At 55.3% G+C, this 27,895-nt stretch overlaps 2 protein-coding genes across 3 annotated transcripts; both read left to right on the plus strand.

Moving 5' to 3' along the window:
* The first annotated feature begins 700 nt into the window (after positions 1–700).
* FAM221B (family with sequence similarity 221 member B) lies at positions 701–13,066 on the plus strand. The gene is made up of 6 exons (XM_066617360.1): positions 701–1,217; positions 3,903–4,046; positions 5,461–5,571; positions 7,273–7,476; positions 11,742–11,861; positions 12,876–13,066. The coding sequence occupies exons 1-6, from the start codon at positions 701–703 to the stop codon at positions 13,064–13,066; spliced, it is 1,287 nt and encodes a 428-aa protein (XP_066473457.1).
* Positions 13,067–14,978: 1,912 nt separating this feature from the next.
* On the plus strand, positions 14,979–27,790 carry TAF1C (TATA-box binding protein associated factor, RNA polymerase I subunit C). 2 transcript variants are annotated; one of them, XM_066615699.1, is made up of 10 exons: positions 14,979–15,043; positions 18,413–18,669; positions 19,777–19,905; positions 20,054–20,171; positions 22,108–22,179; positions 23,447–23,582; positions 23,855–23,983; positions 24,205–24,382; positions 24,482–24,619; positions 26,632–27,790. In XM_066615699.1, exons 2-10 carry the CDS (start codon positions 18,474–18,476, stop codon positions 27,678–27,680), a joined length of 2,145 nt encoding a protein of 714 aa, XP_066471796.1. In that variant the 5' UTR covers positions 14,979–15,043; positions 18,413–18,473; the 3' UTR covers positions 27,681–27,790. The 2 variants fall into 2 exon arrangements, with proteins under 2 accessions (XP_066471796.1, XP_066471795.1); XM_066615698.1 differs by having other exon boundaries at positions 14,984–15,043; positions 18,410–18,669.
* The last annotated feature ends 105 nt before the right edge of the window (positions 27,791–27,895 follow it).

Raw genomic sequence — 27,895 nt, forward strand, 5'->3', positions numbered from 1 at the left:
CATGTGTCAGACCCCAGCCTGCTCTGGTGCAGAAGGACCTGGAACACAGCTGGTTGGTCACTATGCCGACCAACAAGACTCTTGTTGCCTTGGAAACCCTTCCTTCCTTCCTGAGGCCACCGCAGCAGGATTTCCCAGCTCTGCAGGGCTGCTGTGTGAGGAGCAGCCTGCCCAGGTAGGGGAGCTCTGAGTCAGGACTTCCCACCCCAACTGTCCAACAGACCTTTCCATGCCAGCCTGTCTCACCACATCCAGTGCCCCTTACTTCTGTCTGGAGTGCCTGCTCAGGGCCATGGTCTTTGCTGCCAGGGGGCTGTGGCTCTGCCCTGCTGCCCAGCACATGCATCTGCCTGCACCTCCAGCTCAGAGGATCCCATGCAGAGGGCGCAGAGAGCCTCCTTCTTCTGCCCGAGGCTTTGGAGAGCCACTTGCTCCCTCCCCGGCAGAGGAGGCAGTCCTGGGCTTGACGGGGCAGTAGTCTGACTCACTGGAGAAGGCAGTGGCTTCCTGTTCAGGGTATGCTGCTCCTGTGGGCATGGGAGTGCAGTGCCACAGCAAATGGGGCCCGCCCCTCCTCTTGTCCTCTTTGGCAGCTGCTATCTCTGCCCTCCCCTGCCTGAACTCCAGCCCTGTTGCCAAGCAAGGACAACATGCACTGCCTTCCAGTGACGTGCCTTCTCTGTGTTCCAGCTGAGGAATCATGGAAGAATCGGCCACTGAAGATGTGCCAGAGGGGACCTCGTCTCCATCTTCAGTCATGGAGGAGGAAGCTTTGAGGACCTCTTCCACAGCCCGAGAGGTGGAGGAGGAGGAGGTGATTCTGCCTACATCCACAGAGGGGGAAGAGGACACGATCGAGCCAATGTCCACATCTGTGGATGGAGAGGAGGACCTCAAGGACACGTCCCTCCCACCCTCAGAGTGGGAGACCTCTGAGCTGCTGGCTCCACAGGAGGAGAGCCCAAGCGGAACGTCTTCTCCCACTCTGGAGGGCTCTGAGAACCTCTCCTCATCCACGCCCTCCTCTCTGCCAACATCCCCTCTCTCCTGGAAGATGCCCCAAGAAGGGATGCAGCCCATCGAGGAAGGAGACCTCAGTGAGGCGAGGCAAGAGACCAGCCTGGCAGGGGAGAGCTCCAGCTCCCAGCCCCAGAGGAGCCTGGTGGTGGCACCAAAGAATGCCAAGAAGAAAGCGGTGGCTAAGAAAGGAGCTCTAAGTATGTTGAGCCCAGAAGAGGCCAGAGGGGGCAGCTTTGCCCTGAGGGAGGGAGCAGTGGGGCCCTTGGGTTGCTAGGCCCAGTGCAAGGAGGAGGGGGACTTCTGGTAGAGTGTCCCTGTGTCCAAGCAGAAGGTGGAGCAGGGGTAGGGAGATACAGGGACAGAGGGCAGACCTTCCGGAGCTCTGAGACCACCAGCTCCCATGCAGCGGGGCATGGAGGCTTGTCTTGCAGAGGGTCTGCGAGAAGGAAGGAGCAGGAGGGAAGTAGCACACCTTCCTCCAGCATGTTCCACTGTAATGTTCAAGATCAGACCAGAGACTCTGCCTGATCTCGGGGTGATAGTGGAATTCTGTCCAGTCCCATGCTGGACAGAAATCAGGGAGGGAGAGGGGAAGAAGGGGGCACAATATAGGGAGGAAGGGTCGTCTTTAAGCGTAAGGTACTCAAGAGATATCAGATGGAAAGGAAAGGAGTGTGAAGGAGGCAAACAAAGCCCTTTGAAGGACAGTGTCTGTAAGTCTCAGGCCCTGCCAGGCCGCTCCCTTGCTCTGGCCCCTCCCTCAGTCTCCCCCGAGGTTCAGCAGAGTCTGGGCTGGAGCACTATGGAAGGACGATCGTCTCCCAGTTTGTTCTTGTGCAGGAAAGCAATTGCAGTGCCGGGAAGAGAACTATGAAGGTCAATTGCGTCATGCAGTATATTTTCATGTATTTAAATTTTAGATCCTTCTCATAATATTTGTCCCGGTGGCTTTGTGACTGTGCCTTATTTTGCAGCATCTTGTGTTGCATGAATGGTCTTGAGCAGTGTTTCTCAGTCAGTGGTATGTGAGATGGTGCCTGGTGGTACTGATGGGACCTCCACACCCCACCACCTGGCAGTGAGACCAGCAACACTAACCCCTGCTAATTGGGTAAGAGGCACTTTTTCAAGTGGGTGCTCCTTTTTTTAGCAGGGGGAGAGTAACTGGCCCACCTCACCCCAGCACTGTCTGTTCTAGTGGCTGTCTGCTGGTATTCATTTGCATCTTTTTAGATTGTGAGCCCTTTTGGGACAGGGAGCCATTTAGTTATTTGATTTTTCTCTGTAAACCGCTTTGTGAACTTTTAGTTGAAAAGCGGTATATAAATACTGTTAATAATAATTTGATAATAACATGATAGGAGGCTTGGCTTGGTGGGCAGAGCTCCAGTGCATGCTTTTCGTGCTCAGAAAAGCCCTTCCCAGTGAAAAGCCTCTTACCAGTGTTTGTTACATTGTGTCTGGCCTCCCAATCCAGAAGTAACTGGTGATTACATCATCGCCAGTTACTTCCAATGATACTTCCAATAAGTGGACCATACAAAGTCGTATGGTGGGGGAGAAACATTGAGGAACACTGGCCTTGAGTCCTTGTGGAAGATGGGCTGTTAGTCCATGTGGACCAGTGGTACGGGTACCACCAGTGGTACTTGAGGTGGTGTCTGCTGGTGCTTGTTGGACCCCTGGATACCTGCTGCCTGGAAGCAAGACCAGGAACAGGGCACAACTCCAAAGCATGCTTTCCCACTCTTGAAAAAGCTCTCCCATACATCCACATCTGGCCTCCCAACCCAGAAGTAGCTGGGGATGAGGTTATTGCCAGTTACTTCTGGTGGTACCTCAGCTAGGTGGGCCATGTGAAGTGGTAGGGAAGAGGACAAACATTGAGAAACACTGATGTAGACCATTTAATCCTGGGGCTGCACATTGGCTATCACCTGCAAGGCACAGAGAATGTGGACACTGGGCTGGGGCAGGAACAAGGTGCTCTCTGTGTGTGGAAGGCCAGGAAATAGAGAGTGGGTCTAAGTAGGCAGTTTTGAGAATGGAGAAGGGTGGAGAGTGTATGTCCCAGGATCGGTCTTGGGACCAGAACTTTTCCACTTGTGCTTAAATGACCTGGAGTTGGGGCTAAGCAGCGAGGTGGCTGTGTTTGCAGGTGACAGCAAACTTTTCTGGGTGGTGAACTTCAGAAGGGATTGTAGAGAGCCCCAGAAGGATCTCTCCAAACTGGGAGAATGCGTGGCAAAATGGCAGATGTCAAGTGATGCACATTGGAGTAAGAAATCAAAAGTTAATATATGCTGATGGGTTCCAAGCTGTTGGTGACAGATCAGGCGAGAGAGATCTTGGGGTGCTGGTGGGCAGCTCGATGAAAGCATCAACCCAGGATGTGGCAGCCAGATGTCTTTACAAAGGAATCGGACAAACTTATGGAGGAAAAGCCCATTGCAGGCTACGAGCCATGATGAGTATATGCAAGCTCTGAGTTTTAGAGGGTCTCTGAATGCCAGGTGCAAGGGAGTAACAACAGGATACTTTGTATGCCAGCAGGGGAAGCATGGCAGAATTGGCCACTGAAGATTTGCCAGAGGGGACCTTGTCCCCATCTTCAGTTGACCTGTTGCCTTCTCACAGAGCCATCTGGGGGGCCATTGTGAGATCCAAGAAGCTGGACTAGGTGGGCCCCCTTTGGCCTGATCCAGCAGGGCAGCACAAATGAGAATTTACAGGAAAGCACCACATGGAGGGTGGTCCTGGTGGCTTTGGATAATTGCAACTATATGTGATTTGTGGCACAGATTGGTGCACTGGGCCCAAGGGCCTGGCTTTCTGCCTGCTCCCATGGACTGGCTCCTGACCTTGGGCCTCTCTGCTCTCAGACTACACAGTGAGGCCGGTGGTGCCAGCTGAGAAGGCGGAGCTACTGTCCGTGGCCAAAGCGATGCATCGGGAGAACTTTGCCAAGAATGTCAAGGCTCTTTTCCACCTGGAGAAGGAGGCAGCCATGAAGTCCATCGAGACAGGTGTGGGGGGTACCAGGCTGGGCAGGGAGATGCAGCCGAGTGGTCCTCCTGGAGGCCAGCCAGGCTCCCCCTCCCATAGGGCTCGTGCCTGCTTCTGTTTGTGCATGAGAGAGAGAGAGAGAGAGAGAGATGCTGGGCCTTTGCTTTGGCTGGTCAAGTTAAAGGGAGAGGAAGGAATTCTTAACACCCTCACGGAACTGCAGTTTCCAGGATTCTTTGGGGATGACCATGACCCTCGGCCCAGTTTCCACCACTGCAGAGCCTGCAGGACCCTCTTTTCTCTTTTCCCAGGTAAGGCATACGAGGCCCACAGATGCCAGCTGTGCCAGTGACACGCCCCGCAGTGTAGCTATCACCAAAGGCTAGACTTGCCAAGGAGGTAATCCCAGTCACTGAGACTTGGTGTGTGGCCATAGCTGCCCACGGTGGGCCCATCTAGCTCAGCATCACCTGCCCTGCCCATTGGTGGCTCCCCAGGATTTGAGACCTGGGCCTTTTCCCTCCCTGGAGGCACTGCTGCCAGGGAGCACCTGGGAGGATTTTCTGCCGGCAAGATGGCTCCATCCACTGAGCCACAGCCCCTCCCAGAGTGACACAAATACTGCAGCTCTCTTACCCATGCTTGGCAGTGAGTTGCACGAACATCAAGGGTGTTTCTTGCCAGGCAAATGCGGTGAGAAGGTGGGCGCAAGCAGGGAGGGAGGCAGCAGCCACTCCTTGGCCTGACCTCCCTGCACCAGCTGCCCTGCGATGCTGCCACCTCTCTCCTGCACTGCAAAGCCAACTTCCTGGAGCAGAGGCCTCCACCTGGCCCCCTAAAACCAGGGCTGCAGCTTTTCCAGACGTGGGGCACAAAGGCTTCTGGTCATGTGACTCCTGGATGCCCCTCTGAAGTGCCTCCCTGAATTTTCCCTTGGCAGTTGGGGTGACCTACCTGGCCTTTGTGGCAGGAGGCTGTGTTTCCACCTCTACAGTTGCAGGTTCATGGGGGGGGGCAGCGCTGACCCCACTGCAGGAATAACCCGGGCACCAGCTGGGCGGGTCAACCATCCTTTTAGGGTGCTATGCTACCAAAACAGCTGTGCGCTCCTTCCACATCCTCACCATGTGGAGCCGTGGACTGCCGGACTCTGGCTGTGCCTTGCGGCTGCTCCACGTCCCAAGGTTCTGGCTGCGCTGACCGTATCGGACAGGCCAGGCAGGAAAAGGGAAGGTGAGGGAGCAGCAACAGGCAGTAGAGACCAGGTGAGGAAGGAAACGGGGCTGAGGAGGACTTTGCAGAGGTGCTGCCTATGCAAGGTGTGCTGCGCAATGCGATGCAGAAGGCAGGCATGTTGCCACCTGACCAAGCAAGCCTCTTCTTCCTCTTGGGCTCACTGCAGAACATCAGGCTGAAGTGTCTCCCTCCCCACAGGTCTCTACATTGGGTGGCGCTGCCCCGAGTACCTGTGGGACTGCTTCCGTGTGGGGGATGAGTCCAAGTGTTTCTGCGGCCATCTGTTGAAGCAGCACCAGGTTTATGTGGGTAGGTCGTGGGGGATGGGAGGGTGCTGCCAAGGCAGCATAAGTGGCCCCCAATAGAGGCTGGATGAGACCAAGGTCTGCTAGTCCCACTCTTCGTCTGCACATGAGACTGACTGCCACCCCATCATTCTGCCCTGGCACCTGGAGTGCAGGAGTACCTTTACCAGACACAGTGGCTTCCCCTATGGTCATAGCTGAACACCTATGAAGGATGCACCTGCCCTGTACTTGCCCGTCCTGTGCATTTGCCACCCTGCAGAAACCTCCAGCATGGTCCTGAGTGAAAGACCTGAAGGGCTGGGGGACACTTGCGGCCAGCTAGCTAGTGGTTGAACAATGTCATGGCAGGGCCCAAACCCACTGATTGCCACCTGCCCCGCTACCCCTTCTCCCTGCCAGGATTCCCCATCACCCACTCGCCCACCCACGTTTTTGCTTTTTGGTTTTAACTCCCTTGCTGCAGAACATCCATTAGTCGCTCAAAGACCTTCAGATTTCCTGGGTCTATTATGTACCCTTCCACGACCTTCTGTTGCCACCAAAGCCTGCAGTTGTACAACCCCCCCCCCCCCAATTTGTAGTTTCATACTGCCAAATGACACCGTGGGAGACTGGAATGCAGAAGAAATGCCCTTGATGTCGCAAAGGGACACAACTCTGGCAAAATAAATGCAAGCCAACAAGTGATGCCAAAAGGGAACATTTGGAGACCTGTCAGGGAGGCAGCTGGGCCCTGATATAACCAGGAGATAAGACAGAGAAGCTGAATGCTCTCTTGGCATCCTGCTTCCCTACAGAAGGGCAGATGCAGCTGAAGCCATCATGAAGGGACTGGGCTGCAGCAGCCTCCTTCTTTGCGGGTTGAAACTGCTGTACTTATATCCTACCTTTCCTTCCATGAGACTGGGGTGCCTGAAAGGACTGGGATAGCTGAAAGGCAGCTATCAACAAGATGAATTACATGCAATGAAAGAAAATGGTTTGCCTGCCCCTAACCCAGTAAGGCTGCAGCATTGGGGGCTTTTTTGGCCTAACAGTAAGGCAATCAGGGAGGGGGCATAACTGGGATCTAAAGAATTTTGCATGGCATAATTGGCAGCGAGGAGAGTGAGAGAGAGAAGTTTCTCTCCCTCACTCTCACAACCCCAGAACCAGAACCAAGCTGGGTCATTGGATGAAGATGATTGGTGGGAGATTTAAGGTGGATAAAAGGAGCGGCTTCTCTACAGTCCATATCTGGTGTGTGGAATTCATTGCCACAAGATGTGCTAAAGGCCACTTGCTTGAATGGCTTTCAGAGGAGCTTGGACAGGATTACCGAGGCCCAGAGATCTGTTACTGGCTCCTAGTCATGAAAGCTGCTGCGTACGGCCTCTGGGTTCAGCGGCCACCTGCCGGTTGCAGGAGAGCAATGGCAGGGGATGGCGGTCACCTCCCTCTCCTCTTGTGGGCTTCCTTGCTGGGACAGCTGGTGAGCAGCTGGGGTGGGAAACAGAGTGCTGAGCTGGATGCACCTCTGGCCTGTTCTGAAGAGTGTGCCTTCACTCTGCCTCCAGCCAGTCCCAAACAGCGACTGCTGCAGCTGCTCTCAGTCCCAGTTCTCAGCTGCTCCCCCCCACCTCTATGCACCCACATTGGCCCCCACTCCAACTGCACCCTGCCCCACCAGCCCCTCTCCTGACCTGCATGCTGTGTGTTTCAGAGAGGCGGGCGACTGTGCCCTGCACCCTGCCCAAGTGCAGGTGTCAGGGCTTCACCTTCATCCCATCGCACCCAGAGGAAGTGGGGGAATTCTGGCTGCGGAGGAGGACAGGCTTCGATCCGGCTGCCTGGCGAGCAAAATGCCGCTGCAAGCACACTCACGAGGAGCACGCAGCGACCGGCGCTCGCGCCTGCAGTGTCCGAGGTGGGTGTGGCTGCGAAACCGAAAGGAGGCTCCAACAAGGGCCTGCTCGCTTGCAACTCAAGCCCATGAAAGCAAGTTCTACTCTCAGGGCAGCAGAGAACAAAGCTTTGCTCCCCCCGCAGGCGTTTGAAGACTGCTGTCAGGTCCCCACTCAGCCTCCTCTTCCTCAGGTTAAACACAGACAACCTTCTTCAACCCTTCCTCAGACCCCTCACCATCTTCGCTGCCCTTCTCGGACCTGCTCTCGTTTCTCTGCATCCTTCTTAAACTGCGGCACCAGAACTGGACACTGTACACTGACCAGCGCAGACTGAAGTGGAAATGTGGCTTTGTCCAGTTCTGGTTGCCACGTCTCCAAAAGGTTACAGTGGAACTGGAAAAGGTGCAGAAGAGAGTGACCAAAATGATTACTGGGCTGGGGCACCTCCCTTACGAGGAAAGGCGCTTGGCACTCTTCAGTCTAGGAAAAAGGTGCCTGGGGAGTGGGGTCATGATTGAGACGTATACAATTCTGCAGGGGATAGAGAGTGTGTTCTTTTCCCTCTTGCACAACAGCAGAACCAGGGGACATCCACCCACACTGAGTGGAGGGAGAATAAATTTCTTCCCCTGCTGTGTCATTAATCTGTGGAACTCCTTGCCACAGGATAAGGTGATGGCACCTGAAGGCCTAGATGCCTTGAAAAGGGAATTGGAAAGATTTCTAGAAGAAAAGTCCACCACAGCTTGCAAGCCATGATGAGTTTGTGCAACCTCCTGGTTTCAGAAGTTGGCTGTCTCCGAATGTCAGGTGCAAGGGGAGTGGCCACAGGATGCAGGGATCTTGTTGTCTTGAGCGCTCCCTGAGTCATCTAGTGGGCCACTATGAGGCACAGGAAGCTGGACTAGACGGGCCTTTGGCCTGCTCCAGCAGGGCTCTTCTTGTGATGGAGGAAACGTTCATCACAAGTGGCAAGACCTGACGGGCCTTTGCAGCCTCTGGGTTTTAGAGGTTGCTTGTCTCTGAATGCCAGGTGCAAGGGAGTGGCCACAGCCTGCCGCGATACTGCTGTCTTGTGAGCTCGCAGAGGCATCTGGTGGGTCACTGTGAGAAGCTGGACTAGGCGGGCCTTGGCTCTGATCCAGTGGGGCTCTTCTGATGATCTTCCAGTCAGAGAGGAGAGAGCCTGCATCATGTACAGGATGCATGGGGGGCATGAATCCTCAGGGGGGAAATGGAGCACGGTTTCTCACCCCAATTGTTGAAAGGCCTGCTGTGGAAAAATTAGAGCATGTTGGGGGAGACAGAAAAAGCCTGGTCTTTATTTCAGAATCAGAGTTCTTTTCAGGACAACCTGAGAGCGCAATCCCAACCCACTTTCCAGCACTGGCATAGCTGTGCCAGTGGGGCAAGTGCTGCATCCTGCAGATGGGGGGCAGTCACAGATGGGGGGGGCCTCCACAAGGTAAAGGAATGTTGGTTCCCTTACGTCAGAGTTGCATTGCCCTTATGTTGGTGCTGGAAAGTGGGCTAGGATTGCGCCCTGAGAAATGTACTTGTGATGTAAAATAACCTGGTTAGGACTGCCACTTTGCTCTTCGGAATAAATAGTCACAATAAATACTCATGATGAAAGAAAGAAAAAGCACAACATTGGTGTTCAGTGCGAACTTGCGCGCCAACCAAATGTCCAACGGCCCAATCAAGGCATGCCAATGTATCTCCACGTACACAAGCGCCAGGATGGCCTGCCAATGCAGAAGCTGAGGCCTTGTTCAGCCACACAGTGCTGCAGCAAACTTCCTGGAGATTGACCCGCACCACCTCCCCGCTCAGGTTGGCTCATCCCCCCCCCGCCCCGTACCTGCACACTCGAAGGAGGAAGGCAGGCTGCTCCCATGTAACTGCGGCCTTTGTATGCTTGTCTGTGCAGCCAAATGACCCAGTGGGCCACCTCTTATGCAGTTCTGGTTGGTCCCCCCGCCCAAGACGGCATGCTGGAGAGAGCTGGAAACTCCCTGAGAGGCTCTGTGCAGGCTGGACCTGCACCACGTGTGTCTGCACCCAACAGGGACTCAAGTCCCGGGTAAGCAGCCTGCCCTCCCCAGCCCTGCAACCTGGAGAGGCTGCCCGGGACTGGACTCGGAACCCTCAGTGAGCTGGAGTTGCGGCACTGAGCAACGGCTCCTCCCTACCTCACTGCAACTGCCACCAGGTGGTGGGGAAGAGGCCTGGTCCACACGCATCCAACGGAGGAGGGAGCAAGGCACTCAAATAATAATAATAATAATAATAATAATAATAATAATAATAATAATAATAATAATAAACAACTTTATTTTTATCCCGCCCTTCTCCCCAAAGGGACCCAGGGCAGCTTACAACATAATTAAAAAAACAGATTAAAACATAATTTAACAGCTAAAAACATATTAAAAACACATTAAGAGAAACCATAAAAACTGTAATCAGATAAAAGTCAGAATAAAAAGAGCATAAAACAGCAGTTCAAGGAGGAATCACGCCTGTAAAAAACTAAAAGATGTATAAAAGATGTTAAAAAGGCCATAGAGTCAGAAGGCTTGTGTAAACAACAAGGTCTTCAGGCCTCGCCGAATGGCTGTGCCACTTAGGACTGTGCAGTGCTTTGGGGAGTGGGGGGGCATGGGTACCACTTTGCTGGCACTTATGGACCAGGGCTCAGGGCCACAGGGCTGACATTGGGCCAAGGGCAAGGCGCCTTGGCAGGCCCCCCTTCCTGAATTGTCCTAGAAACCTGATGTGACTACATTTTAAAACATGTTTTTAATTGACTTTTAATGTAGCTTGAGCAAGATTGAAACTCAATGAAAAACACTTTTCAGAACGGGACCCCTTCCTTACTTGAGTGGTGCCACAGTACTTTCCCCACACCTCAGCAAAGTCCTCCTCATTGGCTCCTTCCAATAACGCAGGGGAATCCCAGGACTGGCTTTCTCACACACACACACACACACACACCCTTTACTGGGTGATGATTCTGAAACAAAGCCCAGGTGAAAGGAACTTGCCTGGCCTTTGGGGGATTTTTTCTCTTCTGCACTCCAGACTGCTAATTTCACCTTCAAGCAAAGCCAAAGCACAGGGAGATCTGACCCCATGCAACGAGTTCTAGAGACAGCCTGAACCAGCAGAAGGGGTGGAGCTGACTATTGGGGCCTGAGAGTTCTGTGATCTGAACTGGGGGTGATCTGCTACTGGGGCCCAATAGTTCTGGTCTGTGGGTGTAAGTTGCACTTTCCCATGTTTGAACTGTACAAATACATGTTGATGCTTATGGACAAGACCTGGGCTGCATTTCCACTACAGCTTTAGGGCCCAATCCTATCCAACTTTCCAGCAACAATGCAGGCGCAATGCAGTAAGGGAACAAATGGTCCCTTATCTTGAGGAAGACTCTGTTAACTGCCCCTCTACTGCAGGATGCAGTGCATGCCCTGTTGGCAAGGCTGCATCACTGCTAGAAAGCTAGATCGGATTGGGCCCTTAAAACTGCATGGACAGTTTCACCTATCCAAAGCTGCATTTCTGCTACAGCTTTAATCCACTTTCAATGCACTTCAATTACCCCAATGCATTCTGGAGACTGGAGTTCCTTGTAACTGTTGTCGTCTAACAGAGCTGATTCCTTAGCAAACTACAACCCCCAGAATGCATTGGGGTAATAGAGGTGCATTAAAAGTGGTTTAAAGCTGTAGCAGAAATGCAGCTTTGGATAGGTGAAACTGAGGTGCCCAAATTTGTTTTATACCTGGGCCCCAGGAATTTTGCTCCCTCTGCCCACCCTCTCCTCGGGCCTTCCAGGGCTCAGGCTGGGATTGGCAAGGATGAGATCTAAACAGAGAAGGCAGGGAACGGACAGGCTGCCAACACACTCAGGGCAGGGTCCTTCCCCCTGGAACAGCACAGCTATCCTGCCAGACTGGTTCCTGAATTGCCCAAGGCTGCCAAATGTGCATCCTGATTGAGTGGGAACTTGAGCTCAGGTCTCCCTGGTCAGAGCTCCCAACCTGCTCTGGATGCCAATTCCCACCAGTCTGGTGGCAGTGGGGAAGCAACCCATCTAAGCTACTCTTACAACCCAAAGGGCCTGCTCTGTACATGAGTCAGTGCATCGACTCCTCAGGCGAGGAGGTGTGCAGAGGCCTCCAGACTCCAATGCAGCACTGGCCCTGTGTATGTGGGCCTGCTGAGCTGCACCTGGCCACCCCCCAGCACCAATACACCTCCTCCCTTTGCCCTCTAGGCTGCTGCTGCATGGCGTTTACTTCCAACTTCCTGTGCGCAGCCTGCGACCGGCGCTGGGAGGAGCACGAGACCTTCTTTGAGTCAGAGGAGACACGTCGCAAAGGTGGCCGGCCCTGCGGTAGGTATGACACAAACAGGATGGGGGCAGCCCCTTCTAGGAAAGGCCACTGCCTGTTCGGGGACCTTCCTCCCTTTTGTCCCCATGAAGCAGCCTCATTTGCAGCCAAGGCACTTGGCCCAGCCTTGCCTCCTGGGCCTCAGGCAGAGAGACTCTGTCCCTCGCCAGCTGCCTAGCATGCTCTCACAGCAGGGCCTCCAGCGCTGAACTGTGCTGCCTACGCTCTGGCAAGCAAGCCCCCCTCTCACACAGGGGAGGGATCTGGGCCTCAGCTCTACACCCTGCCAGCCAACCAATGCCATGGGCCGCCTGAGAGGGCTGGAAGGAAGATGGCAGCCAAAGTGCCAGGGAGACATACCCCAAGTCTGGGCCCATGTTTGCTTCCCTCAGCTGCTCCCCCCCCGAATTATCTGGCAAATGCGTGCAACATTTGTGTCCACTGGCCAAGGAGCCTGGGTGCTCTTCACAGCCCAGCCGGCGAGCACAAAGAACTGGTCGCCAGCCCAGCACCCTGGGTGGGTCTAGCTGGCAGCTGCCTCCTCTGAATAATAATAATATAATATATATATATAATATAATAATATACAGTATTTATATACCGCCTTTCTTGGTCTTTATTCAAGACTTTATTCAAGGCAGTTTACATAGGCAGGCTTATTAAATCCACGCAGGGATTTTTACAAATTGAAAGAAGGTTCTTTCTTTCAAGAACCACTACATTCAAGGTGTTACACTCTGATCTGGTTTAACATTCTGGCCTCCATCCTCCCACGCTCCGAGCAGATGGAACAGCTCAGCTGCAGCTTGCCAGCTGCTTCAAGGTCGCACGGAGCCGGTGGCCTCGAACTGGCGACCTTGTGGGTGTTAATCTTCAGGCAATGGAGGCTCTACCCTCTAGACCAGACCTCCTGCCCCTCTAGACCAGACCTCCTGAACCCAGCAAGCTCCACCCGTCCCAGACCAGAAGGCCCTTCCACCCTGGCTGCCTCCCACACCTGCCTCTCTCGCCCCCAGGAGAAGCCTACCTGCCCTTTGCCGAGATGCCTGAGCTGCACAATGCAGTGCTGACGGGGCGCTCCGAGGACAACTCTGCCTACCAGGCCCTCCTGGTCCAGGGCCTGCCTGCCCCACCTGGCTCACGTGCTCTGCCTCTTCCCCCCTCAGGGCCGCGGAGGATTTTGGAGAAGGATGACAAAAAGGCCTGAGGGTGGATGGCGACAGGACCTTGTGTCGCTGCTGGCGGACGGCAATAAAAGGCATGGCTCCAGGCACGTGTCCCGGCATGTCTTTGGGGCAGATTGGCAGAGGGTCCCGTCACACACAGAGCCTTGGGCGGCCCAGGAGAAGGGGGTGCCTCGGCATCTGGGGGGCGGCACAGCCTGGAGCCGGTTGAGGGTCTTTCTTGTGGGGGGGGGTGGAAGGTCAGGACTGCCTTAGAGAGCCAGGGCTGGCCTAGGCATTTCTCTCCTGTCCGGAAACACCAGCCCCCTCCCACTCTGAATGAGTGGCCCGTCCCACAGCCCAGGCCATCACTGGGCTCTCTGGAGGAGCCTCCCCACACTCAGCCTGCCAGGGTCCAGCCAAGGCTGACTCCTGTGGGGCAGAGCAGAGTCCCTGGCCAACAGCAATACATGTGTGTGCGGGGTGGGGGTGAGGCCTGGTGGTGGTGGGGAGAAGCAGAACAGCCTGAAAGCAGGAGCGGGCTCGCTGTTGAGGCGCCCCACAGGGATTTAGACAGCAGGAAGACCCTGCCCCAGGTCCCGGGGGGGAGTGGCCCCCACCTCACCCTACCTGGAGGAGACTCTTGCGAAAGCAAACAGATTGGTCAGGGGTGCCTCAGGGACTCCACCCAGCGCCGGCCCGTCCACGAAGCCCCAGGCAGATGGTGGGAGAGCCCACCGCTGCTGTCCACCCTCCTCCTCTCTCTCCCCGAGCCGGAAAGGGAAGAGGGCCAGAGCGGGTGCGGAAGCGGGAGGGCAGTGGCCGGTTAGCTTCTCTGAGGCGCCAGCAGCAGAGGCTGGCGCATCACCAGGCAAGGGGGGTAGCATTTGGCAGGGCGCATTGGGTCCCGGCCGGTCCTTATCCTGCCCCCCCTCGCTGGCTCTGTTCCACAGCTGAACCCTGAGGAGCTGCACGCCTGAGGTTGGGACGAAGCCTGATCGTCCCGGAAGTCTCCCCACGGCCCTCCTCTGCCTGCCTGCGCTTCTCCAGGTCGGCCACCAAGGCTTCAAGGGAGCGGACGCGTTCCCTGAGAGCCTGGAGCTCCTTGCACCGAGGACACACCCATGACTTATGCCCCAGAGGCATATAATCATACATGTGGCACTCGATGCAGAACACTGGCGAGCCCCTGGATAGGCCCTGCGCACACCCGGAAGAGGCCTCCGGCTGGAGAGGGTGCCTCCCCCCGCCTGCCGCAGACCGGCGTCCTGGTCAGGTGGCAGCAGACAGGCGGCCCCTCGGAGCTCCGCCCCCGCCTCTCCTGCTGCGGCCTCTGCCCGCCCGCCCGCCCGCGGACGGAGCCCCCTCCTGCCGCGCTCCCCGCCTCGCGCCATGGCCTTCCCCGGCGCGCTCTTCCCCGCGCCCTTCCGCGCAGGGCCTCCGAGCCGCCCGGCCGCCCGCTGCGCGCCGCGGGTGGCCGGCTGGGGCCAGTGCGGGCAGCTCTGCCCGGAGCCCCCCGCCCTCCTGCCGCGCCGCCGCCCGCGGGGGGAGCGCTGGACGCCGCTGCCGCCGGCCCCGCTGCCGCTGTCGCCGCCCCGCGCCCCCGCCGGCCCGGCAGCGCCCCGCGCCGCCCAGGACTTCGCCAGGCAGGTAAGGCGGGCGGGCGGGCGGGCGAGCCTCGACCGGAGCCAGGCAGCCAGGCAGGCGCCCGCCCGCATCCGCGCTCTTCTCCCCGCAGCTGAGCGCCCTCTTCCTGGACCGGCCGGACGTGGCCTTCGGCGCGCTGGGCCGCCTCCTGCAGCAGCACTTCTGGCTGGCCGCGCCGCGCCTGCGGGTGAGTGAGTGAGTGAGCAAGCGGGCGGGCGCGCAGGGGTGGCCGCGGGCCGCGTCCGGGCAAGCGGTCTCCTGGCGCGGGGCTTCCCCGCCCCTGACCCTGCCCTCCTCCTGCAGGGGAAAGCGCGGGACACGCTCTTCCCGGCGAGCACGTTCCTCAAGGACCTCGAGGCCCAGGCTGCCCAGAGGTGAGTGCCCCCTCCCCCGTGGGTGGGCAGGCAGCAGCGCTGGACTCGGGGGTCTTGGTGCTGCCGCCCGGAAACGGGCCTGTCCAATTATTAAGGAATTGAAGAGTGAAGTTGCTGATCTCTTGACTAAGGTATGCAACTTGTCCCTCAAAACGGCCATGGTGCCAGAAGATTGGAGGATAGCAAATGTCACGCCTATTTTTAAAAAGGGAAAGAGGGGGGACCCGGGAAACTATAGGCCGGTCAGTCTAACATCCATACCGGGTAAGATGGTGGAATGCCTCATCAAAGATAGGATCTCAAAACACATAGACGAACAGGCCTTGCTGAGGGAGAGTCAGCCTGGCTTCTGTAAGGGTAAGTCTTGCCTCACGAACCTTATAGAATTCTTTGAAAAGGTCAGCAGGTATGTGGATGCGGGAGAACCCGTGGACATTATATATCTGGACTTTCAGAAGGCGTTTGACACGGTCCCTCACCAAAGGCTACTGAAAAAACTCCACAGTCAGGGAATTAGAGGACAGGTCCTCTCGTGGATTGAGAACTGGTTGGAGGCCAGGAAGCAGAGAGTGGGTGTCAATGGGCAGTTTTCACAATGGAGAGAGGTGAAAAGCGGTGTGCCCCAAGGATCTGTCCTGGGACCGGTGCTTTTCAACCTCTTCATAAATGACCTGGAGACAGGGTTGAGCAGTGAAGTGGCTAAGTTTGCAGACGACGCCAAACTTTTCCGAGTGGTGAAGACCAGAAGTGATTGTGAGGAGCTCCAGAAGGATCTCTCCAGACTGGCAGAATGGGCAGCAAAATGGCAGATGCGCTTCAATGTCAGTAAGTGTAAAGTCATGCACATTGGGGCAAAAAATCAAAACTTTAGATATAGGCTGATGGGTTCTGAACTGTCTGTGACAGATCAGGAGAGAGATCTTGGGGTGGTGGTGGACAGGTCGATGAAAGTGTTGACCCAATGTGTGGCGGCAGTGAAGAAGGCCAATTCTATGCTTGGGATCATTAGGAAGGGTATTGAGAACAAAACGGCTAGTATTATAATGCCGTTGTACAAATCGATGGTAAGGCCACACCTGGAGTATTGTGTCCAGTTCTGGTCGCCGCATCTCAAAAAAGACATAGTAGAAATGGAAAAGGTGCAAAAGAGAGCGACTAAGATGATTACGGGGCTGGGGCACCTTCCTTATGAGGAAAGGCTACGGCATTTGGGCCTCTTCAGCATAGAAAAGAGACGCCCGAGGGGGGACATGATTGAGACATACAGAATTATGCAGGGGATGGACAGAGTGGATAGGGAGATGCTCTTTACACTCTCACATAATACCAGAACCAGGGGACATCCACTAAAATTGAGTGTTGGGAGAGTTAGGACAGACAAAAGAAAATATTTCTTTACTCAGCGTGTGGTCGGTCTGTGGAACTCCTTGCCACAGGATGTGGTGCTGGCGTCTAGCCTAGACGCCTTTAAAAGGGGATTGGACAAGTTTCTGGAGGAAAAATCCATTATGGGGTACAAGCCATGATGTGTATGCGCAACCTCCTGATTTTAGAAATGGGTTAAGTCAGAATGCCAGATGTAGGGGAGGGCACCAGGATGAGGTCTCTTGTTATCTGGTGTGCTCCCTGGGGCATTTGGTGGGCCGCTGTGAGATACGGGAAGCTGGACTGGATGGGCCTGTGGCCTGATCCAGTGGGGCTGTTCTTATGTTCTTAAACTACAATTCCCAGGAGGCCTTGCAGGTCTCTTGTTATCTGGTGTGCTCCCTGGGGCATTTGGTGGGCCGCTGTGAGATACAGGAAGCTGGACTAGATGGGCCTATGGCCTGATCCAGTGGGGCTGTTCTTATGTTCTTAAACTACAATTCCCAGGAGGCCTTGCAGGTCTCTTGTTATCAGGTGTGCTCCCTGGGGCATTTGGTGGGCCGCTGTGAAATACAGGAAGCTGGACTAGATGGGCCTATGGCCTGATCCAGTGGGGCTGTTCTTATGACGAAGCCGGCCTCTGCAGGAGTCTCGGCTGGTCCACATGCCCTTCCGGCTGCTGCCGTGATGCCCCCGCCAGGCGCTCAGCAACAGCAACATCAGTGCCCGGCCGCCTTGGAAGTGGTCTGGTGGCCTCATGTCTGCAAGGATATTGCCAGGCCAGGTAAAGCACCAAATGGGCCGCTGGCCCCCTTCCTCGTGCCTGGGCTTTTCCACATGCGGAGAAAGATGACAACAGGAGCATGAGAAGGAGACTCACACCGATCTATGCAAACATCCACAGATGTTCTTTAGATTGGCATCTCTTTAGATTGTGAGCCCTTTTGGACAGGGTTAGGGTTAGGGCATGAAAAGCGGCATGTAATTAATTAATTAATTAATTAATTAACAGTATTTACATACCACTTTGCAACAAAAAGTTCACAAAGCGGTTTACAGAGAAAAATCAAATAACTAAATGGCTCCCTGTCCCAAAAGGGCTCACAATCTAAAAAGATGCAAAAGAACACCAGCAGACAGCCACCAGAACAGGCACTGCTGGGGTGAGATGGGCCAGTTACTCTCCCCCTGCTAAAAAAAAGAGGAACACCCACTTGAAAAAGTGCCTCTTACCCAATTAGCAGGGGTTATTAAATACTGTTAATAATAATTAATTGATAGTCTGCCTGGTGGAGAGAAGCCCCTCTCCAAACACCAGAACCCAGTTGGGTCCTAGGTTGAAACTGGTTTCGGATGGACAGAAGGTGGCACTTCCTCTCTCAGCGCCTGATTGGCCTTTGGACTTTGTTGCCATCAGTTGTGGGGACGGTCACTAGCCTGGGTGGCCTGAGAAGGGCCTGGGGGACCAGAGGCCCATCACTGGCTACTATCCTAGCAGCTTTGCACTGAATGCCTCTGGCCTCTTCCTGGGAGCAGCAATGGCAGATGAGGACCCCTTTTCTTTTCTCTGCTCGACAGCTTCCCCGCTGGCTGGCGTGGGCCAGGATGCACGGCCAGGTGGGCCTGGGTCCTGGTCCGGCAGCCAGGCTCTTCTTTTGCAAAGCCCTCAGTCCACAGACTGTTATTGGCAGCCACTGTTGAAATTTCCTGGTTCTGACTGCATGTTTTAAAGCATTTCTCTAGTTCAGGAAAACAAAAAGTTTGCTGCTTATTTTTTGAATGAAAAATGGAGAATTTCAAGGCTGCTGCATCCTTAGCCAGACATCAAATCTGACGGATGCTGGAAATTCACCCAACCTGTCCAAGCCGGATTGGGAGTCTGATGACAGTTGCTTGGCCTTGGGATGGGTGGAGCACCTGGCAGCAATGGGGGGGGGAGTGGCCCGCATGGGCTTCCTGCGCAGTGCTCTCTGTTGCTAATGCTTCCTTTGCTCTCTCCAGCAGCTGCCCCCTTTTCCAGGCCAGGCGGCACCTGCGCAGGCTCACCCACTTGTGCCGGGACTGGATGTTCGAGCTGCCCCTGGAGCAGATGGCCGCGTGGCTGCATGACGACATGGTGGAACAGTGCAAGCGTCTGTGCTTTGATGATGTCCCCACTGGGGGGGCACTTGTCTGGTTGCCTGGAAGCAGCAGCGGCAGCGTAGTACCCAGGGGCAGTGGCTGTCTGGTGCACCCAGCAGGCGAGGCCATGAGCCAGCTCTGTATCCTCCTGGGAGGGGTGGCAAGAGCCTATCAGTCACACGGGGTTGGGGGGCAGGAGAAGGGAAGTTCGATTTGTGGCTGTTTCTGGATGGGTGGGTGGGAGCCCCTTTTTCTGACCCTGATGTTGACCCTGATGTTCTGCTGGGTGGTGACCTCTGGGCACTGTGACACTGCTCTGCTTTGGCCTGATGGCCACCTCTTTCTGTCAGTGGCATAACACAGGCATCTGGTACCTGGGCATCAAAGACGATTTTGGCGCCCCCCCCCCATGACAAAATCAAATTACAATGGTAAGGGTGGTTCAGCTGTGGAACAGGTTGCCAAGGGAGGTGGTGGATTCTCCCTTGCCAGAAATCTTCAAGCAGAGGCTCAACAAGCACCTGCAGGAGATGCTCTGGGAAGATTTCCTGCTACAGGTAGGAAGGGGGTTGGACTAGATGGCCTTTTATGTACTTTTCAACTCTGATTCTATGAAATGTATTAATTCAATAAAAACACAAGTTCCTGTTTAAAGCCTCCAGTGGGCTTTGTGAAGCTGCTCTGTCTGTGGAGAGTGGGATGAGAGGAGGAGAAGATCAAATATTAATTGTTTTCCTTGGAACTAAAATTTCTTGTAAAGGGCCTGTTTGTAGCCATGATTTCCTGCCACAGAGGAAGAGGGTAGACTTGTTTCTTGTGAGTTAAATTCGAAGACTGTAGAAATAGATTTCAAAATAGTCTCCATAACTGTACGGCTCTCACAGAGGAGCTTCTGGTGCCTTTAAACAGGGACTTGCTGTGAAAACCAGAAGTTCCCATTAAAGGGTCCAGCGGGTATTCTGATTCATGGGGAGGCTGCGAGATGCACCCCCACCCCCGGCAGCATATAACCCAGGGCAGTTGGCCCTGGTCCCCTTTAGCAACATTACTATTACTATTATTAACATCCCTGCTTTCTTTGGCTCCAGGCCTTGGCCTGTCCCCTAATGGTGAGCGCTTTTGGGGTGGAGCTTCCCAGCTGCTGACCTGCCTTGTTCCGGAGTGGGGGGTGGGATGGGACACTCTGCTTTTTCTTCCACCTTTCCCCCCCCCCCCCCACAGCTCTTCCTTGACTGCTGCTGCTTCAGGTTTCCAGGATGTGGCTCTGGAGCCCACCTGGGGCGGCTCCCTGAGGCCTCGCAGCCAGAGTCTCCCTGTGCAGTTTGAGCTCAGTGGTGTGATCCGGCAGGTGGAGGCTGCCCGAGTGGATGGTGCAGGTGCGTGAGGGGCAGGGGGGGTTCTGGCAGGCCTCCTCTTGTGGTTCTGCTGCACCAGGGGATCAGGGAGGGTCCCAAGGGGACTCCAGAGAGCATCCCTCCCTGCCACAATTTTCACCTAGTCTCTCCTTTGCCTCTCCAAGCACAGACTTCATCGGGGTGCGCTCAGACTATCACTGTGGAGTATGGCGAAAGCAGTCCGGTGCGGCTCCCTCCCCCCTTCAGGTGCTTTGCATAGATTCCCCCAGCTCCTCCATTGCAGTCAGGTGAGTCTGGCCATGTTCTTGCTTTGAATTGTTCAGGAAAAGAGCAGCTGGTTTCTGAGAAGGAGTGGAGCGTGATGAGTGGGTGGCGGGAGCTGTGTGCCCCTTTTCAAATTTGCTCTCTAGACACCATTTTGGGCTGGAGTTGAACTTGGTGCCTACTGGAGCCTTGGCTGACATTCTTGCTGCTCCACTTTTCACCTGGCCCAAGACCTGTGAATATTTTCATCCACGCAGCTGGTGGCCGTTTCCTGATGAAAAATGCCCCCCTCATCTGCAGCAGTACCCGCAGCCTTTAGAATTGCAGCTGTTCATCTGCCAGGGTTGGGGGGGATCCAGGGACAGCCTGTCATCCACTGATCATGCAGGCTCAGGGGGAGGGTGAGAAAACCGGGGTGGAAGCTCCCCTGGGGAATGTTGTGGTTCCCAACCATTTTAGCCCTGTGGAGACAGTTCCTCCGCATAACGTGTCCTTTCCCTTGTAATTGTGCAAGTCTTTGTGCGCTTGTCTTTGTGCTCGTTTGTGGGTTGAGACACGGTTTGTCGCACGGAAGGGCATTTCTGTCTACTCTAGGGAAAGAACGTGGCCTGCACCCCTGTACCCATGTTTCTGGGAGTAAGTCCCATTGAACTCAATGGCAGCACCACCCAGGTCTGGCCTTGCTCACAGCTCACTTTTCTGGGGGAGGGCATCCTGATGGGGTCCTGGAGGCAAGATGTGCCCCCTGTCCTTCCACCTGCTTCATAGGCTGCTGCTCCAATTGAAGTGTGCTTGTGTCTCCCCCTCCCACTCATGGCATTGCAGAAAGCTCTGGGTGGGGAGGGGGAAGAAGCCCCATTTTTAAAGCAGCCATGTTTATTTCCAGTATGGAGAAGGGCATTTGCCAGAGTAGCCACACACCTGTGGGCGCAACTTACCCACGAGTACTGTATCCTGTACTGGGCAGGAGGTCTGGTCTAGAGGGTAGAGCCTCCGTTTGCCTGAAGGTTACAGCTGAAGGTCGCCAGTTCGAGGCCACCGGCACCGTGAACAGCGAGACCTTGAAGCAGCTGACAAGCCGAGCCGAGTTTTCCCATCTCCTCTTTGGCCACCCTTCAAGTGAGATATGCAGGATTGTCAGCTTGCGTTGGAGGAAACTGGAGGCCAGAATGTGATACCAGATCATAAAAGGATCCACCTGAAATGTTGTAGTTCTTGAAAGACAGAACCTCTGTCAATTGTAAAAATCCCTATAGGGATTTAGTATAGCCTGCCTGTGTAAACCGCCTTGAAATAAAGTCTGAGGAGAAATCTGAAGACCATGAAAGGCGGTATATAAATACCTGTATTATTTATTATTATTATTAATAATAATAATAATAATAATAATAATAATAATATCTTCCATGTGGGTTTTGAATACATAGTTTTCTACATCTGTGGGCTTGCAGAGAAGGAGCCCAAGTGGGTTGTACCCCCAGGTGTGCAGGTATTTTATGGCAAATGCCCCCTTCCCTGCAAGGTTTGCACATTTTATCTGGGCCCAAGTCAGTTTGCAAGTTGCTGACTATCTTGCTGCAGTCCTTTGAGTGTTGGGTCTTCCCTGTCGCAGCCTGGAGGCCATGCGTGCCCACCATATAAGCTCCGGTGCATGTGCTGCTTCTGCATCTGCACAGCAACGCTCTCCCTCCCCACCCCATCTCCAAGCGGCTGGATGGCTGAACCATGCCAGGAACGTTGCGGTGCCTGGCAATGTCCAGGAAGGCCTTGGGTGGGGTGGCAGAAAACCCCCTCCCCTGCCTATAGGTTCAGCCTTTTGTGACTTCTGGAAAAAACAGGAGTCCTCTTGGCCCAGGCTGGGCCCGGGGAGGGGGGAGGGAATGTTCCTGGCAGGATGGGGCTGGTATATGTGTCCAGAAGCCCCTCCCCCACTTACACTGACATGCCTTTCCCTTGCAGCCCCCATCTGCCTGGTGAACTGTCCTTGTGCAGCCATAATGGATCCTTGTATCTCTGGAGTGTCGAGACAGGGTGAGCAGCACTGGGGTGAGCAAGTGGCTTCCCCCAGGACTCCAGCACCGGCCAAGAGGAAAGTGGCACCTTGGAAGGTGTGACTGGTTTGAGGCCCATGGGATTATAGAGGGTACTGCGCTTGTGCTCCCTCGTGTCTCGAGGTCCGAGTGAGGGGGCTGCGCATGGCAGGGCATGGCTCTATAGAGACTTCTTAACTGATTGTTCTTTTAAGGTAGGGGGGAAGCAGGGCTGTCCTGCAACACCCCCCCCCCCTTATGGAAATTATGCACGGGAGATCGAGTGAATAGAGAGATGCTCTTTACATTCTCACATAACACCAGAACCAGGGGACATTCGCTAAGATTGAGTGTTGGGAGAGTTAGGACAGACAAAAGAAAATATTTCTTTACTCAGCATGTGGTTAGTCTGTGGAACTCCTTTCTGTAACAAACATTGCCCTTGGGGTAGGGAAGGACCAGGGGAGACACCAACCCAGCCAGGACTCAACCCCCCTCCACCACCCTCAAGAGCAATGCTTATTTATTTTTTGCTTACTCCAAGCCAGGTCCCAATATCATACATGCCCTGGTCAATTACTGCACCAAATGTTTTACATAAAAGATTTTTATTAAACTTAAGGGAGTTCAATTGCTCCATAAAAACATTTCCATATGCAACACAATAACTTTAAAAACAAGAAGGATCTTAAAGAGGCTAAAACTATACTTACAAATCTCAGTATTGCTTCCACTATCAAGCTGTAAGCTTCCTTCCCCCTGCACTCTCCTTTCCAGGCACCCAACCCCAGGTTTTATTCCTTAGTTGTTAATACCCTACACCTGACCCAGCCCATCTTAAAGGGGAAGGGACTTGCCCCACCCCGTGACACTTTCCACAGAATCTGATGATGGTATTGGGCCTGCACACCTTTAAAAGGGGATTGGACAAATTTCTGGAGGAAAAATCCATTACGGGGTACAAGCCATGATGTGTATGCGCAACCTCCTGATTTTAGAAATGGGTTATGTCAGAAGGCCAGATGCAAGGGAGGGCACCAGGATGAGGTCTCTTGTTATCTGGTGTGCTCCCTGGGGCATTTGGTGGGCTGCTGTGGGATACGGGAAGCAAGACTAGATGGGCCTATGGCCTGATCCAGTGGGGCTGTTCTTACGTTGTGATGCTTCCCTCCCTGTGCTTGAGAGAGAGGACATGCAGGGCAGCCAAGGGGGCCTGGAACAGGGATGCTTCCTCAGACTGTCAGGCGCCACACTGTGTTTTTCCCCAGACTTCAGCGACTGTACCAAGACAGTGAGACCATGTTCTTCCGGGATCCATCCCCTTGGCGCTGGAGCGAGTTCACTGCCCACCCACGAGTGCTCAGTTATGCTGACCGTACTGGCTTGAAGGGCATCGATCAGAGGGTGAGGCCCTGGGGACCGCAGGGGTGCGAGAAGGTATTGCGGTCGAGACTGAAAGTGCTCTCCGCCTCCTGTTCCCTCGTGCCGCCACCCCCTCTAGAAGTGCAGCTGGTGCCCCTTGACCCTTTGCTTTCCCAGAGATGCCAGGGAAGCTGCGGAGCCCTTTGCACCACCAAGGGACTGATTCGGCCGTGTGCTTGGTGATCAAGGGAGGCCAGGCAGCTCCTGGGAGGGGAAGTTCTCTGAGCACTTGTCATTCTGTCTTGGTGGCCCAGGCACCGTCCAGTCAACATTTCGAACTCTTCAAGGTGGGGGCTGAAGCAGAGTGCCAGCAGGGGGAGCGCCTGGTCCTCTGCAAGTACCTGGGCCAAGCCGAGCCCTCTCACCACCTTCTCGCCACACAGGTGAGTGCTGGAGCTTTGCTTTCCCTCTGGGGGGGCCCACGTGAGGGATATCAACCTTGACGTCCTCTGCACTGGCCAGAGCCTGGTGCAAGACTCCTCTCCCCACTCCACTGTACATCTGGCCACAGAATGTGCAACATGTTCCATCCCTTCTCTCAGGCCGGGGGTGGGGGAACTGGGGGCTCTCTGGCCCTCATCCCACATGGTCTTCTTTTCCTTAGTTCTCTCTCTATGTGCTGGACGAACGCTTTCCACTGGTGCCTGTCCTCCGCTGGGATCACATGATGCAGAGGCCCCCCATCTATGCCCACCTCGTGCCAGCTGGGGCTCCGCAGCGCAGCCACAAGCTTCTCCTGGGCACCCACCACTCGCAGGAGCTGCTGCTGCTGCAGTACGCAGGTGGGGGTGCAAAGCGGAGCAGTGGGTGGCAGTGGGCACCCTGTTGCACCAGTGCCGGGGGAGGCGTGTCCTTGTTGTCCTAATGTGTGCTTTCCACAGGTGGCACCACCACCCCCTGCCAGCTCTGGGGTCCTCCGCAGAAGCTCTCATCCATCAGCCAGAGCCTGCCCCACTTCCCTCTGCAAGTGCCTGTCCGCCACAGTGCCCTGCACCAGCGCCTCTCTGCGCCTACTGCCGGTATGTGAAGCAGAGTGGAAGGGAGGGAGGTGGGGGGCTGCTCTGGACGCACCAGGCCACCTTGCTGAGAGGCAGGAGAGCGGAACTGATGAGTGCAGCTGCTCCTGCAGCAGTCCTTGTCCAGGTGGCTCCCTGGGTGGGTGTGGGGGGTGAGGCTCCTCACTTCAGGGTTGGAGCCAGAAGTGGTCGAGGTAATGAACTGGCTGTGCACTTGTTGAAATCAGCTGGCTAGCCTGCCATATGCAGAAGGATTAGGGGCCCAATCCTATCCAATTTTCCAGTGCCGGTGCAACTGTGCCAATGGGGCATGCGCTGCATCTTGTGGTGGGGCAGCAGTCACAGAGGCCTCCTTCAGGTATGGGAATAGTTGTTCCCTTACCTTGGGGCTGCATTGCGGCTACACTGGTGCTGGAAAATTGGATAGGATTGGGCCCTTGGTCTGGTCACAGAGCAGCAGATAGTAAGCCAGAGTCAGATTTCACCAGATGTTCATGAGCAGCCCTCCCCCCCACCCCCGACTCGAGCGAATGCCCAACACAGCACTTTGGCCAACTTGCTGCACGCTGCAGATCTAGGCAACCCACTCCTGCCACGAAGTTGGGAAATACGTCTCCCTAGAATTGTAGAGTTGGAAGGTCATCTAGTTCAGCCCGTCCATGCAGGCGGCCCACAACTACAGCGTTTCCAGTAAACGGCTCTCCAGCCTCTGCTGCGAAAGATCTCCAGTGCCAGAGTCCACCGCCTTCCGAGGCAGAAGGGTTAGTGTTTGTATCAGCAGGAAAGCCTTAATGTTGAATCAAAAGTTCCCCATGTCGTAATTTAAATTAATAATGATATTTATATTCCACTTTTCAACTAAAAGTTCACAAAATGGTTACAAAGAAAAATCAAATAATTAATGGCTCCCTGACCCAAAAGGGCTCACAATCTAACAAATCCCTCTTGCAGGGGTGTGAATTGGGATCCCAGGTAAACGGGGTGGGCGTGTCGCATAGATTGCAACTCAGGAATGGCTTTACGGTGTGTGGAAAGATCTCTGCCTTTCTGAGAGATGGTGCCTCTGACAGACAACATTGCCCAGAGATGTTGTGCCTGCTCCCTGTGCACAGAGGGGAGTCTGGACTCAGCCCTGCCCTGTGCAGGTGGGGGGGGCTACAGGCCAGGAGGCCTCAACTCTCAAAGGGGCCATATGGGGGAGGAACTCTTGGGCTCCATCAGATGAAGAGGGCTGTGATGCCTGCCCAGGGTGGCTGGGGGGCCTTTGGAGAAGGGAGCGAGGCAGAGGACTGGCGAGAGCCCCACTGGATCAGGCCAAAGGCCCATCTAGTCCAGCTTCCTGAATCTTGCAGTGACCCACTAGATGCCTCTGGGAGCACACAGATAGCAAGATACCTGCATCTCGTATTTCCTTGTCCCTGGCATTCAGACAGCCTACTTCGAAAACCAGGAGATTGCATTTACCCATCGTGGTTTGTAACTTGTAATGGACACTTCCTCAATCTGCCTAACTCCTTTTAAAGGCATGCAGACCAGATGCCATCATCACATCCCGTGGCAAGGAGTTTCACAGACTATCTGCATTTGGTTCAGCGTTGTATTGTTCTGACTTGAGAACTTGCCGCAGGATATGTTATGGCACCTGACCTGGATGCCTTTAAAGGGGAGTGGGCAGCTTGAGGGAGAACAGGTCTGATACTCTTACAATATGCACAGCCAGCCACGAGTTCTCTAGGCCGCCATGTAGCCAAGTGCCTATACAGCTCTCATAATTTCAGGGGGTGATCCTCTCCTCTTTGCAGGAGAAAAGTTTTCCCATTCTCCAGCGCTGTTCCTTTTTTTGAGAACTCTTCTGTCCTAAATGATGCTCCAGATCTCCCACCCTGATTGTAGAGCTGGAGCTGCCCTCCTTGGTGCCTTTCTGAGACCTGTGTCTGGGCACTTAGAGCAGCTTGTGGGGGGGGGGGGTCCAGGGAAGGGCTCTTCATGCACTGCACGTGCTTCTCGTCCCACAGGCATCACTGCTGCCCTTGGCCAGCACAGCAGGAATGAATCTCTGGTGGTCTTCCAGCTCTCAGAGACTGGGGACCTCTTCTACCAGCGCCTGCTCCACCGGGCTGAAGACCACAGAGAGGAAGCCTGGGGAAGCTCACCATCCACGCAGGCTCCAGCTGAAGGGCCCTCTGACGTGGCCTCCCCTGCCACCAGCTCCAAGCGGTGGCTCAAGGCCTTCTTTCAGACTTGGAAGCGGCTGCCTGCGCAAACCCGGGGCCAGCCCCCGCCCGCCTCTGTGCTCAGCCAGGACAGACTCTTCACACACCATGAACTCCAGGAGCAGGCTGGAGATGGGGCCGTCTATGAACGGGCCCGTCAGCACCTGCGGGAGGCCAGCCATGAGAAGCGGCTCCTGTGCCCCTGGGAGTCAGGGTGGACCCCCTTGCCCCCAGCCCTGCAATCCCAGGGCCTGCCTCACACCCTGAATGAGCGCCTTGCTGCTTCCTGGGCAGGCAGCTGGCAGTCCTGGTGGCAGGAGAAGCTGGGCACGACAACGGCACAGAAGCGGCAGGCACTGAGGGCACAGCGCCGCCGCCTGAAGAGGGCCCGGGGCCCTCGCAGCCTCTCGGGGAGCTTCACCTCTTCCACCAGCTACCAGTCAGACCTCAGCGACTTCTCAGGGTTGGCAGGTGGGGCTGAGAGTGGCGGGGGCAGGAGCAGCAGCCAGGTCTCCAGTGAGGTCTCTTCCAGCATGAGCCAAGGCCCCCTGGCTTCTTGCGCTGCAGAGGAGTCCTCCCTCCCTGCTGCCTGCCTTCCTTCCACAGCCCAAGACCCTGAGCCAGACCCCCAGGACTCTTCGCAGTTCCTGTCATCCCAGACTCTCAGCTCCAGGGGCATCCCCAAGGAGCGCCGCCGGACCCTGCGCAACTACCTCGCCATCTTTGATGAGCCCCCCGAGCCGCTGAACAGCCTGCCTTCCAGTCAGCAATCTAGCCTGGGTAGCCAGCGCTATGTGTCGTCCTCACAGGGCTCGCAGCCTCCACGCAAGCGAGCGCGCATGGGCTTCTGAGGGCAGAGGAGCAGGGGCACTGCATGCTTGGAGAAGACTTTGCCCCCTGGGGCTGTTGGTTGTGCTTGAGCTCAGCTCTGGAAACGGCAATAAAGGACAAATGTTCTGGCCTTTGGTGCTTAGCTTGTGGCTGTGCAGGGAGGAGGCGCCTGACCCTCCACCCCGTGCCCCTTCAACAACAGGCCTCCCGGCTGGAAGCCTGTGCAGGTCCAGCC

Source organism: Tiliqua scincoides, chromosome 2 (genome assembly GCF_035046505.1).
Source record: "Tiliqua scincoides isolate rTilSci1 chromosome 2, rTilSci1.hap2, whole genome shotgun sequence".
Lineage (NCBI taxonomy): Eukaryota > Metazoa > Chordata > Lepidosauria > Squamata > Scincidae > Tiliqua > Tiliqua scincoides.

Excerpts from the sequence above, each read along its gene's own strand:
- TAF1C (XM_066615699.1), top strand. The coding sequence starts at position 18,474 with ATGTTCGAGCTGCCCCTGGAGCAGATGGCCGCGTGGCTGCATGACGAC. Across the intron at positions 18,670-19,776 it reads CGAGGCCATGAGCCAGCTCT|GTTTCCAGGATGTGGCTCTG; the intron begins GTATCCTCCTGG and ends CTGCTGCTTCAG. Across the intron at positions 22,180-23,446 it reads CTCTGGAGTGTCGAGACAGG|ACTTCAGCGACTGTACCAAG; the intron begins GTGAGCAGCACT and ends GTTTTTCCCCAG.
- FAM221B (XM_066617360.1), top strand. The coding sequence starts at position 701 with ATGGAAGAATCGGCCACTGAAGATGTGCCAGAGGGGACCTCGTCTCCA. Across the intron at positions 1,218-3,902 it reads GGCTAAGAAAGGAGCTCTAA|ACTACACAGTGAGGCCGGTG; the intron begins GTATGTTGAGCC and ends CTCTGCTCTCAG. Across the intron at positions 7,477-11,741 it reads TCGCGCCTGCAGTGTCCGAG|GCTGCTGCTGCATGGCGTTT; the intron begins GTGGGTGTGGCT and ends TTTGCCCTCTAG.